We start from the raw sequence: 13,566 nt of genomic DNA, 5'->3' as shown, positions 1-13,566 counted from the left end.
GGGCCAAAAGTGGATGCCAAAAACTGCAGTATGCAAGTCGAATCAGCTGCATGTCACAGAAAGAAGGGAAAAAATTGTCACAAAATTACAATTTATTCACAGATTTTGGTGATTTTTAGAGTCATTTGCTAAAAAAAAAATCACCCGACTGATTGATCATACTAAAAAGGTCTGCTCTCTCCTGCAGAACAGAGTTTTTTGTTGTTGTTGCATTATTAAGGCACTTAGGAAACCAAAACACAGCTGCAGAAGTCAGGAGCAAGTACAATATAAAAATTTGCAAAAATTCCTGCTATAGATTAGTAGTAACGCAAGTCCTTCTTAACAAAAGCAATATTAGGAGTGACAGAATTCATATTAGAATTAAGAAATTTGAAGTTAATTGGGTTACATTCAGTTAAGTGCACTGCAAGCTGAAGTTAATTTCCTCTTCTGATATGACCAAAAAGCCAAAATATATTGCTGGGATTTATGCATTATGCCCGTGTATAAGCAGTTGCAATGGGCTATTGCAGAAGACATGACCAGGCGGCGGATGACATGATCGAGCCGGCAACTTGTGAAACCGCCCGGCCGTATGGCATCTTCCAATATACTCGGTTAGTTTTGAGGGGTTCATTATCGAACCCCAACGGTTTTAGCTAGTATTTATATTATATATCAACATAGGCCTATTTGTTTGTGATATTTCAAGCATTTTAAAATTTCAAAATAATCCCATTCAATTACACGGTTGACGATGAAAATTTACTGAATTTAGAGAATGCAATGCGGCCACCACCTGGACATGACCTTAATCTCTCATACAAGGGGTGTATATTTCAAATGGAATCACCCATCCAGGTAACCCCAATTATAAATTCACACTCCCTGTGTGGAAGATAAATGTCATGTCTTTCACATGAGACGTATGGATTCCAACTGAACAGCCCTTTTGTGTCACTCACTGCTATGATAATAGGCATCATGCGCAAAGACACTTAAGTTACTGAGCATCCCACAATGGGTGAACTGTTTTAAAATATGCACAGGAATTGAAATTTGTGAGCTGAAATGATCTCATCTTCAGTTGCAGGGTTCATAAACCTACATTCAACAATCATATCTCAAACTTTCACCTCTGGTTGTGGAGTACGAGTTTTGTAGCCAGCAAATTATATAAGGTCAGTCCATGTGTGTGACAAAGAACTATGTAATGTTAGATGAGCATAATGGCCACACTACCCCTGTGGACGATTTTAGAAATATCTTCCACAGGGGGAGTATGGATTTCAAATGGAATGAACATATAATTATAATGCACTTTTTGAGAATGATTTAACTTGAATCTTCCACCACAAAGGGAGGGCGAGTTTCAAATAGAGTTGGTTAATGTGCTAATTCCATTTGAAATTCACACTCCTCTTGTCAAAGATATTTGACAAGGGTAGAAAATCTTCTACAGGGGGAGTGTTGATTTTAAATGGATGAGCATAAATAACATCCTTATGGTGACTCGAGCTGATTCACTTGGACCAATGTTGGCAATTTTGAAAATTGAATTATCTCTGCATTATCATTGCCCACTTATTGCAATCCTGAAACCCCACATACTCATCTCAAACATTCTTTCTGAATTAATGATATCTCCAAATGTCAATTTTCTGATGTTTCTATTGCTTTTGTTCACTATATCTGCCTATACTTCTTCTGCTACATGTGCTTCAAAATAGGACACATTGGCTGGAATGGTTCAGATCATGTCACAAAATACTATAGAGGCCAACAGATTTCAAATCACTATGTCTTCTGCTTTTGAAACAATCTATGTCACATTTTGTTATTTTGATTAAAATACTTCACACAGGTGCCAACTGCAGACATTTCAATGTTTTCTTTAAACATTTTTTTACCATATTTGGAATGAGCATGAAACATGTATTAAAATGAGTACAATCAAGCCTAGTATTGGTTCAGTGGTTCTTGAGATAGCTCTTGATATTTTGAGACAATATCTTGAAACTTGGGACTTTTTATTTTGAAACATATGGCTAGCATACAAATCATTCATCCTTTATAAAAGTTTCAGCTCTTATTCTTCTCTTAGGGAGGACAGTTTTTATGGTCTACTGAGCTCAGCAATGCTTTGCTGTCTTCGATAGCGCATTGTATCGGAGAGGTACCTAGCTTTTATCAAAGCCCAAACCCATTAAAGCCTGTAGCAAACTCTTTTAGGCTCCGCTCAATTGACAACTCTGCTCGATACAACGCATTGACCAAAATATCGATCGAATCAATTTTACGACCATGCTTGAATTAACAACCCCTTGAAACCTAATTACACCACTTTATGTAAACATAAACTTACACACGTTATTTACTTTCTATTGACCGCAGACATGACCCGAGACATGCTTATTTAATGACCACTTGAGTAGTTGATGAGTGGGTCATTATGTACTTACTGAACACAAAGGAAATTGATTTTGGTTTTACCATCGACTGTGTTTATAATCCTGCTGCTCTGCTGAACGCTCCGATAGATATCAGCAAACTTGTATACTGTTCGCTTGTTCATATCGAACGCTCTAGCGTACATGAACCATTATCGAAGACAGCAAAGCATTGCTGAGCTAAGTAGACCATAAAAACTGTCCTCCCTTAATTGTTCGCCGCTGTAGTCTCTAGGAGCCACACAAAGTCCCCTAGAATTTCAATCTAGGCCTGTAAATGTCCAAGAGCCCAATTGGTCCTTGGAAAGGTTGGCTTACTTTGAGCACTAAAAGTTAATATTGTTATTATACTCCCTGTCAAAAAAATCTGGACTAGTGCAACATAACACACCTTTGAAACGTGGGATGCATGTCCAAATTTTCTAGCTAATTGGTCACTTTTTTTGCAACTTTGTAGTATTATTGTAAGGGTTTCTGTCGATAGCTTTTTTTTTTTTCGTTGGTAAAACTTCCAAAATTTAGTTCTTGAAAACATACTAAAAAATCAGAATCTCCAAATGTGTAATTAAGTTGCCTTATACATTTTCAGCAATTTTGATGATATTTGTCTGAAAAATTCCTATCTCTTAGCATTGTAGCACATCTACTGATCACTTGGTGGTCTTGGTATGGCGGCACCCATGGGTCATGTGGACATTAAATTTAGAGCCTTTTATTAAACAGCCTATGGTGCAAAATGTGTATTTAATCCACACAGGATCTACAGTGTAGTTATGTTAGCATCCAGATTTTTAGGTAGGGAGTATATTATAATCATGTTAAAATGCATGCATTGTAAACCTTTGGCTCAAAATCACATAAACTTAAGTACATCAGAGTTTCTTGACATGAATAATAAGAATATGTGAAATTGGGCCATGTTCAGACTTTCTTTCTGCCTTAAAAAATAGGAAGGAGCTACTTGTCAGAATTGACTTTTGATTAAAATTCTCATTAAAAAAAAATCATAAAACTATTGAGTAGGGTGCATCTCTTGCCCCTCATGTTTCACAAATTTCTTGTCCCTAGTCTCAAAATGTTCCATTGGTCAAAATATTACCCCATACCAAATTTAAAATTATTCAAGTCGTTTAGGGGCCTCCGTGACGTTGAAATTGTTGGTCAATTGCCATACCATATGCATAAGGCAGCTATTTTGTTTTGCATGATTAACATTAGAAATTACTGCTGCCTTATGTATTTTGCCCATGTAGTTAGGACTATTATGATTCAAGATGTTAAAAAGCTCATGTCCCAAAATTTAACAAAAGGAGCTATCTACAAGGACCAAGTTTATGTAAACATAAATGGCTGCCCTTTGCTGTCTTTTCTGTGTAATTGTGAAATTACTTAAATATTCATAACTTTCCTGTTTCCATGCCAACTTTGAACCGTTAGGCTGATAATTACTACTACAGACTATAGTGATCACACACTTGCATCTAGACCTTGCTGAATTTGATGAGACAACACACACACTACAGGACTGAGGTTCTTCAAATCTTGATTTGGATATCTCCGACTGGTACTGGCATGATCATTTACCTTATCGGCTTTATACATTGTCTTTGTTGTTGCCGTTTAAGCTATAGTGCTTCTCCTGTGTTGGTACTTAGTCAAATGTCACTGGAGAATGCAACTGCAAAGTGTACCATTTTGTTTGGTTTTACATTGCAACTTTCTTTTATGTAATATGATTTAACTGGCACTTTTTGAAATTATATGATTCACATACTAACCTTTGTATAGGTCTATGAATATTTCCATGAGGTACATGTAGTTCTTGGATTGGAACATCAATTCAAGTTCAAGCAGATTATTGGGAACAAAAGTTATGCCATTCATCTGGCCTAGCATCTACAATGCTCTGGAATCTTAAACTTAACTTCTGAGTTTGCTCACTAATGCAATTCACAACTTCGCGAAATCATCTCTGCTGAGAGCTGCGGTCTGAAGATTTGAAGGACCTTAGCCTTCTATTCTTTTTAACGTATAACATGATGCTGTCTCATCAAGTTGAGCAAGGTCTATAAATGTACAACTTGCAAGTGTGCGATCACTCTTCTGTAGTAGTATCAGCCTAAGGTCAAAGTTGGCACGAAAACAGCAAAGATATGTATATCGAAGCAAATTCACAATTACACAGTAAATACAGCAAAGGGCAGCCATTTATGTTTACATAAACTTGACCTCTGTAGATAGCTCCCTTATGTTTTATTTTTTTGAGTTAGACTATTAAATTAACATCTTGATTCATTAATAGTCCTGACTACATGAACAAAATACATAAGGCAGCAGTAATTTCTAATGTTAACCATGCAAAACAAAATAGCTGCTTTATGCATATGGTATAGCCATTGACCAACAATTTCAACATCACGGAGGCCCCCTAAACGACTTCGAATAATTTTAAATTTGGTATGGGGTAATATTTTGACCAATGGAACATTTTGAGACTAGGGACAAGAAATTTGGGTAACATGAGGGGCAAGAGATGCACCCTACTATTGAGCCTGTTGATGATTAGAAGCACTGGAGATTTGGTAAACCTCAAAGCCAGCAACTTTTAGGTTCTTTCCAGCGTGGACCGTTTACCAAAGAGCACTTTTGTGACACTGAGCAGGGTTAACCCCATGAGAACTACCTGCGGATTGGCTAAAAAGAAGTTTTCATTATCAATTGGCTCAATCAGCAACATTGTTAGAATAATTTCACCGCACAAAAAAATTGGGGTGAATTATTTGCAAAGCTCCTTTCTGATTGGTGATTAAAGTGAAGATATCATGTAATTGACCAACCAGAGGCAATATTAGATCGACAGGTAGTGCTCAGGGGGTTAAGGCAAAGTTTGTTTTCATCAGGTCAGGCACTGAGATTGTCAAGATCATCCTGAGCATACACAGGTTGAGTGATTACTGTTTTTACCCAGGGTAAGGTCATCAACATAATCATCAGCCAAGAAAGAAATCAGGGCCTAGTTTTGTACCAAAGAAATCAGGGCCTATACTTTGATCAGCTCGTAATCGGCAGGAATTTTAACATCGCGGATTAATATCAACATATTTTATTTTGAGAATTGTCTTGTGACACCTCGCCAGAAAAATCACAAATTATTAATTCAAGTCCTATACTTGTCTACTTTCTTTAACATGCACATTTTAGATCTTCCAGATGAACAAATATAACTCTTAACGTGGATCTACTTTTTCGGCGTAGTGGCAAAAGCCTAACAATTCCCGCCGATTACGAGTTGATCAAAGTATAGTTTGGCACCCTGCGGGACACCACCTGATGAATTCCCCCAATTTTAAGACAGAAGACATTCTGAACGTAAGGTTTTACAATAAAGAGTAAAAAAGTTAGCCCAGCAAACCGATAGAAAAAGAGAAATTCAAAAGCTGATTCAAAAGTATTAGTCATAGACAATTCAGTGCAGATTACCTCATTGTAGTCCATGGGCTTCAAAGTAGAAAACATAAACAAGGCAAAGGTCAATGACTGGTAACCATGGTAACTAAGAACGACATTCACTCTAATCATACAAACTTTGTTGCTACATCACAGTTAATACAAAGTTGTTCTTTTCAGAAGCAGTTTTAGGCTACGTTTATTAGTTTATCAAAATTCCTTTTATCTTGGAAATATGTAAACAACACTTAATTTGCCAACAATTAAAACATTTTGTTTTGATAATCTGAATAATTTCCATTTACATGCAGACAATTGTAAGTTTTGATATCAACATGTTCAGAAAAAGCAAGTACCGTATTTCGTCAAATAGTCGCCCCCCCTCAAATAAACGCCCCCACCACTTTTTTCAACCAAGATGTTTCAAAAATGCCGATATTTCCATGCTATCTTGTGTAGTAAGCTTACCAAGTTGTCCACATGGTCGTAAATAGCGTCAATAATTGGCGAAAATCTGGATTGGAAACCCGGAAGTGAACCAGAAGTCAGTGTTTCTAGTTCATAGTTCGTCATTTTAGCGTGTGTTTTAGTTTACCTAATGATTTTAACGGGAATTATCGTTCTAAAATTGACCTTGAATAAACGCCCCCCTTGGGGAAATGTAACGCCCCCGGGGGCGTTTATTTGACGAAATACGGTATGCTTCTTATAACATCATCATCATTTTGAACTGATATAACCAAAAGTTGAAAAGATCAAGATAATAATAGAACACAAAAAGGGGTCAGAAGTGTATCTAAATGGTCTATTTTAGTTAAAATCCATACGCCCCCCATAAGGAAAACATGACATCTAGCTCGCAGGGGATATTGATTTCAAATGGATTCAGGTGACCCCATTTGAAATTCACACCCACTGTGTGGAAGATTAAAGTCATGTCTTCCATAGGGGGTGTATGGATTTCTACTGGAATAGCCCTTTGCAGGAAGGACAAACAACATAATTACGACAGCCAGAATACCAGCCGTTTGCTGGAAAACTGGTTGAAATATATGACAGTAAGTTGCAGACAACATATGCCATTAAAAACTGCTTTCTGAAATATGCCAACAAATCACAAACTTTCATTACCCATATCTAATTAGCTGTTCCAGTTGAAATCCATACACCCCCTATGGAAGACATGACCTTAATATTCCACACTGGGGTGTAGATTTTAAATGGGGTCACCTGAATGGGTGAGTCCATCTACACTCTGTATGTGGGAGATTAAGGTCATGTCTTGGACAGGGGGGTGTATGGATTTTAACTGGAATATCCCAATGATCGATCTAAGTCTCTACTTAACAGAAGTATTCAAATCAATTACTAACAAAATCAGATTCTAATACAAGTAAAGATTTGACAAAACACAAAATCACAAAGGGTACAAATGAAATAGGAAAGAAACACTCAAATTATAAGTAACAAACAAAATGCAGCATTTGTAATAAAAATTTGAACTTCAGTAACAATATTTTTTTAAATTTTACATATAACACACATCACTGTATTAATCTAACACTATACTGTACTGAGGACACGATTTGTTAATGTTTCTTTTCCTTAGTGATAGGATGTAGCCTATAAGTTATACAAATTTTTGCCAATTTAGGAAAAGAATTATACCTTATTTGTGCCAGGTGACACAATCAGTTAAAATCTGTTAACTCTATGAAAGTAATTTGGTATTCATCAGAATTCATGATGGAAAAACAATCAAAATCATGGGTAAAATACACCCAAACATGCGGAAAACACCCAATGGCAAATCACCCAAATACATGTTTGTATATGGCAAATTACCCAAATGTATGGCAAATCACCCAAACATAAAAGCACCCAAATATATGAAATAACACCCAAATATATGGCAAACACACCCCAATATATTTGAAAATACACCCAAACATAATTATGATTAAAACTCATAGAAGAATACACCCAAACATGGAAAAACACCCAATGGTGTATTATAGCATACATACCTTAACAGAGTAGACCACATCGTATGGAAGGAAGTTGTGTATAGTTATTGGAGGGTAGATGTTGAGGACATAGGAAGGCACTTTAGAAGAGTCCGGTAGGCCTTGGATCTTGTGCTCCTTTCTTAGAACCTGCAATAAAAAGTAACATAACAAATTACAGCAAGTCTAGTTATAACTAGTAAAAAGATGCGAAATGCTGAAGCTGTAGGAAAGCACATCAGTCCAGTCTGGTAGGCCTTGAAACTTGTGCACCTTTCTTAAACCTGCAACATATAACATATACCATTTGTACGTTATGGATATTGGGAAAGTTATAAAATCTTTCGCAGGGTTCACACACCTTGAAGCCTTTAAAATACAAGGACTTTCAAGATCCAAAAGCATGATTTTCAAGGACTTGCCATAACACAAAAAGCTGCGTATTAACAAAAGTGACAGCTCTTCTCCACTCCCCTTACTTTGTCAAAATTATACTTTAGGTAAAATTCCAATTTTCAAGGACTTTCAAGGACCTTGTGGAAATTTCCGGGACTTTCAAGGCCTTTAAAAGGTTTTTTTTTAATCAAGGACTTTCAAGGACTGTGGGAGTCCTGCTTTCAACTTATTGCTAATAAAACTTTCTTGAATGCAGTTCTGTATACACAGAATGCACTTCTACACTGTCACAAAAAGTGGACCAAACTGTCATTCCTCCCAAAGTCGTTTTCAATATCCTCCACAGGTGGAGTGTGGACTTTAAATGGATTAGCTCAGGGAAGGGCGGCAGTCCCTTGCTCAGATTGACATAAACGCCCTGTTGATGAGCGCCATATACGCGGACATTTGTGTTCCGCTCTGCACCGACCACGTTTTGACACGTAATCTGCCAACTAGATTATCGGACTGTTGTTATGATTGTCTGACGATTGAATCAGCCAAGCATAACTCCACTTCCGTGTTTCGCTCTGCACGCTCTCAAAATGTACACAACCGCTGTTCTTCTCTGCCAGAAACTGTAAGAACTTACTCCACCAATTAGCAAATCTGGTCAAGCCCCGTCTGGCGATGACATGTTTCCATAATATGCGAAAGGTGGACCAGCTAAAGTCAACTTCAAAAAGTACATGAAAATTGGCATAAATGAGGCTACATTTGGATTAATTATAATGTGCCATGCTTCTTCTTTCAGAATATAACAGCAGAAAAAGAAAGAGCGATTAAAAAAAAAGACCATATCGGGCAACTCTACTGGGAATCTACAAACCAGTATCAGAGCCCAAATCATCGGTAGTCTTCCAGGTCCAGTCACAAAAAAATTGATAGTCAACAACAGGCGAATGACTCATTTCAACCACCAAAGCTGTCTTTAGTATTAAATTACTGGGTTTCTCCTGTTTGAAGAAAATTATTCTTTCTGAGGCCCGATTTTCTGTTTATTTGGTGGTGTGTCACCCAATCATCAGACCCTAGTGTTGGTGATTCAATTTTCTTACCTTAAAGTGGAATGGTGACTCTCCTCTTTTCCTTGAAGGGCAGGAGTAAATGCCTTCTTTAGGTTCTTCTAGCTCCTGCCATAGAATAGGCTTCTCGCTAACACCAAACCTGATTGGTTAATAACAGAATATAATCATTTGAGTAACCAATAAAATTAGAGATTTTAGATCACTTAGCACAACATACAATTTGCAGTATATACAGTAATATAAGGTTTTCAGTGGTGTTTGATATCAAAGGCAAACTCTCTTAACACAGCGGTTTAATAGTCTGAAATAATGAGCACATAATCTTCTTTATTTAACCATTGTATTTACACAAATTGATCGAAGGCAAAACATACACACAAACCTACCCCTTACGCCCACCTAACCCTCAAACACATGTAACCATTTGCAAATGCATACAGCATTACAATAACTTCTGTTATGTCCTTCTGATATCAAATAATTTTGATTTTTTGAAATTTGCAATGTAATACGAATACACATTTTATGGCAAATGAGTAAAAATTGATATTTTTGATATTTAACAGTACCTGAAGTAAACTTTATAAATCTGATGATTTATAATTAAAGTGTATGTAGGTGGGATGAAAAGCCGACGATCAATTGAAAATTTAGACCTTTCGTATTGAAGATATGGATTTTTCCCCAAAACACCAAAACAAATTAGGTCTTTTGGGAAAAAAAATCCATATCTGCAATATGAAAGGTCAAAATTTTCAATTGATTGTCGGCTTTTTTCCCAGCTACATACACTTACTTTAAGAATATATCATTAGATTTATAAAATTTACTTCGAGGACTGTAATATCAAAAATGTGAAAAATATCATATTTAAAAAAAATGAAAATTATTTGATATCAGAAAGACATTCTTCGTATTCAGAATGCAATTCGATATGTCCGATGTGCTCTCATCTCATGTCCCACAAAAAATACTGTCGAAACGCTCATTCCAGATCCCTTAAGTTGCTTACTATGTGTTTTTATGCTATTTGCAGTCTATCAACTCTGTCCAAGTGATTATGTCTGCTGTACTGGAACGGTGTGTCCCCATTATGTGATAGTAGCTTGGGTGTGTTCCCGATTGACTGTGTTTACAAAAGCACCCCTACACACACTACACCACAATCACCTACCTACTCCTCCCAAACCCCACACACTCTTGCTGGTCCATAGGGCATGCATAGAGGCCAGCATTATATGCTACTATGACTGGTACATCAAAGGTCTGGTTTGGCTCTATTGTACATCACCACAACCAGCCACCAACCCCACCCCGCCTCCACAACCCCACACACTTACTCTTGCTGGTCCATAGGGCATGCATAGAGGCCAGCGTTATATGCTACTATGACTGGTACATCAAAGGTCTGGTTTGGCTCTATAGTACAGAGTAATGTATGCTCATCAATCTCCTCCCCAGGAATTGTGGCTCCTTGTAGAGATTGCAGGTCTAGTTTCTTGTAAAATAATTGCAGTGGCACTGAACAATGATTGGTCACCTGTAACAGACAGATGGTGATATTAGTATTATAACGTATGCTCATCAATCTCTTCCCCAGGAATGTGGCTCCTTGCACATTTAATTTAATAATGTTTGAAAAGGTGAATATAAGGTATCTTTTTAAAGCAGATAATACACATCCAATTTCTCACTGGATGTACTCTGGAGCTACTCCGGATTACCCCCAGGGCTACTCTGTAGCGGTGTACCGTAACGCGAGTCAAAAATCCGTGGACTACTCTTATCCGGTTTTCCACGGTGTACCTCCCGTAAAGACAGCCTATAGCGGAGTACCTCTAGAGGTACTCCGTAAAAAAATGTGTGATGATCTGTTGCCAGATTGAATGCTACTTTTCTCAATTTAGCTTTATTGTATGCTTTTATTAGGATATAATAGGGATTTTTGTTCTTTCTTTCTTTCTTTTTTTATTATTTTTCAAATACTATGTTAATAGTATAATAAATTAATAATAGAAAATAGTAAACAAGTAAATAGCCCTACAAAATACATAAACAAGTTCAGAAATAAGCAAGTAAAATTAAAGAAGTAAATAACTGACTAAATAATAGAATGCTAATAATTATCATTAACTTGGTTGTTACTTAGCTTTTTAATTTGATTACCTGTTTGCTTACATGTTTTTTCATTTGTTTGAGTAGGCCTGCATTTGTATGTTTTTAAGCATTTTTCTTTGCATATTATACTTGAATGATTGGTCATTTTATAGCTAATATTTATTTTAGGACTCCACTTTTATTCATTTACTTTTTACGCTTTTATTAAATTTATTTTAGTTTTATATTTATTATTTATTTACGTGTATTATATTTTACTTATTTACTTTTTAATTGTTTAGTAACTTATTTAAATATTTACTTTTTAATAAATAAGTGACCAATCATTCAAGTATAATAAGCAAAGAAAAAATGTTTAAAAAAACAAGCAAAATACGGCCTACTCAAACAAACGAAAAAACACATATCAAACCAGTCAAATTAAAAGATGAATAACAACCAAGCAAAAAAATATGAAAACTGTGAATAACATCGATGAAAGATTAGTAGGCCTAAGGCCTAGCCAAACGAATCAAAACCAAACTGTATTACAAGAAGGTGTATTAAAGGCCTAGGTCCACGCCTTGCAACAGTTAAGTAATGCGGTGCAAAATGTTACGAAAACAGCGTAAAAACAAGAAATTCAAGAAGTATAAATTATGAGTAAATTTTAACTGTAATAATAAACCCGGGTAAAGTAAATAAACAAACAACATGAGAAAGTGGAACCGCGAACCGCAGTATACACACAGGAAAACAACGTCACACAAGCATCTCAAGTTAGCAAAACTAAAAACATAACAAGGAACACCAAATTAAATAGGCCTAATGATTAAAGATGATTTTAAAAACAAATTGAGAAGAAGTCGTACTGTCGTTAAACAAAAGAACAAGTTTCTACAAAGGAAACAACCACTATATAGAAACAAAATGTCTCCGTGACATCGACAACGGTGATTCTCACATGACGCCCTATGCAAACGTGCAAATATGGTCAATCAATTAATCAAAACAACAAACGTTCGCTTTGCTAAAAATAGCTAGGTACGCGCACTAGTACGCGGCCGATTACGCGTTCGGCGAGTTGTTTACCGCTGCCGGTCAATGACCCGTTTGGCTGCGGTTGTACACCAGAGCTGACTTCGGTGTTACTCCAGGGTTGGCTCGTGGCTGACCGCTATCAGATGTACTTTAGAGTAGCTTCTTAAGAGTACCTTTGGAGTAGCTCCGATATGGCGTATCCAGAAGTTGGCACTAGTGTAGCACCGGAGTTGGCTTCTAGACAGACAATGGATGGAGTAGCGGCGAAGTATCTCTGATATGGTGTATCCACTATGGGGTTTTCTAAGGTGTAGCTACTTCGGAGTAGCTTCAGAGTAGCTCTATTAAGGTGTAGCTTCAGGGCTACACCAGGTGTAGCCGCGAAGGTAATCTTCCGCGGGGGTAAACCGTGAATGAGAATCTGGATGTGATGATACATTCAGTTAAGCTTACCTGTAATGGTGATCTTAACTTGATTGATTTCCGTCCATGTGATATGTTTGTTTCTTTGACAACAGCATATTGTGTCAAGTCCTTGGTTTTCTGTGGGATTCATTCAAATTAGAATCTACTGTTAGTATGTTATCTATGATAAGATAATTTCAAAACAAAAACTATCATGCATATGATGCATTTGCTTGAAAACTAGTGAGCACACCACACACAATAAATCACAAACACATCCTTATGCAATATCACCAGCAAATGATGTGACAAACATGATAGAGTTTTTAACATACAAATGTGGACAAACTCTTTGAGCATTTTTACTATCCAGGTGTGGACTCACTGCATACCGGCAATTGCGGAATTTGCAGCAACACTTGCTTATGGTATTTAACATCTAGAAACATCGCCTAGGAACCCTATGACATCCACAGATGATGGTGATTACCCAAGCCCGCACATCCTCACATAACACTAACAAACAGATATGTAGATGAAAAAGGGGAACACTGATTAACCACCAGAAACAAATTAGATTTGATCGACCATTGATGCTTGGTTGATCCTTATTATTTATGAAATCAATTAATTTACTAATTGTTAATTGTGATAACATGGTAATTTTTGCCTGTA

General features: G+C 36.6%; 1 protein-coding gene across 1 annotated transcript in view; it reads right to left on the bottom strand.

Moving 5' to 3' along the window:
- LOC140158017 (intermembrane lipid transfer protein VPS13A-like) overlaps positions 1-13,566 on the bottom strand; it is a 202,974-nt gene that overhangs the window by 39,866 nt on the left and 149,542 nt on the right. The window contains 4 exon segments of the mRNA XM_072181266.1: positions 7,907-8,035; positions 9,379-9,487; positions 10,689-10,888; positions 12,940-13,029. Coding sequence (XP_072037367.1) covers positions 7,907-8,035; positions 9,379-9,487; positions 10,689-10,888; positions 12,940-13,029 — 528 coding nt within the window.

The sequence above is a fragment of the Amphiura filiformis genome, chromosome 7, assembly GCF_039555335.1.
Source record: "Amphiura filiformis chromosome 7, Afil_fr2py, whole genome shotgun sequence".
NCBI lineage: Eukaryota > Metazoa > Echinodermata > Ophiuroidea > Amphilepidida > Amphiuridae > Amphiura > Amphiura filiformis.
The sequence above is the reverse complement of the archived record's forward strand: the minus strand, read 5'-3'. Positions and strand labels throughout refer to the sequence as shown.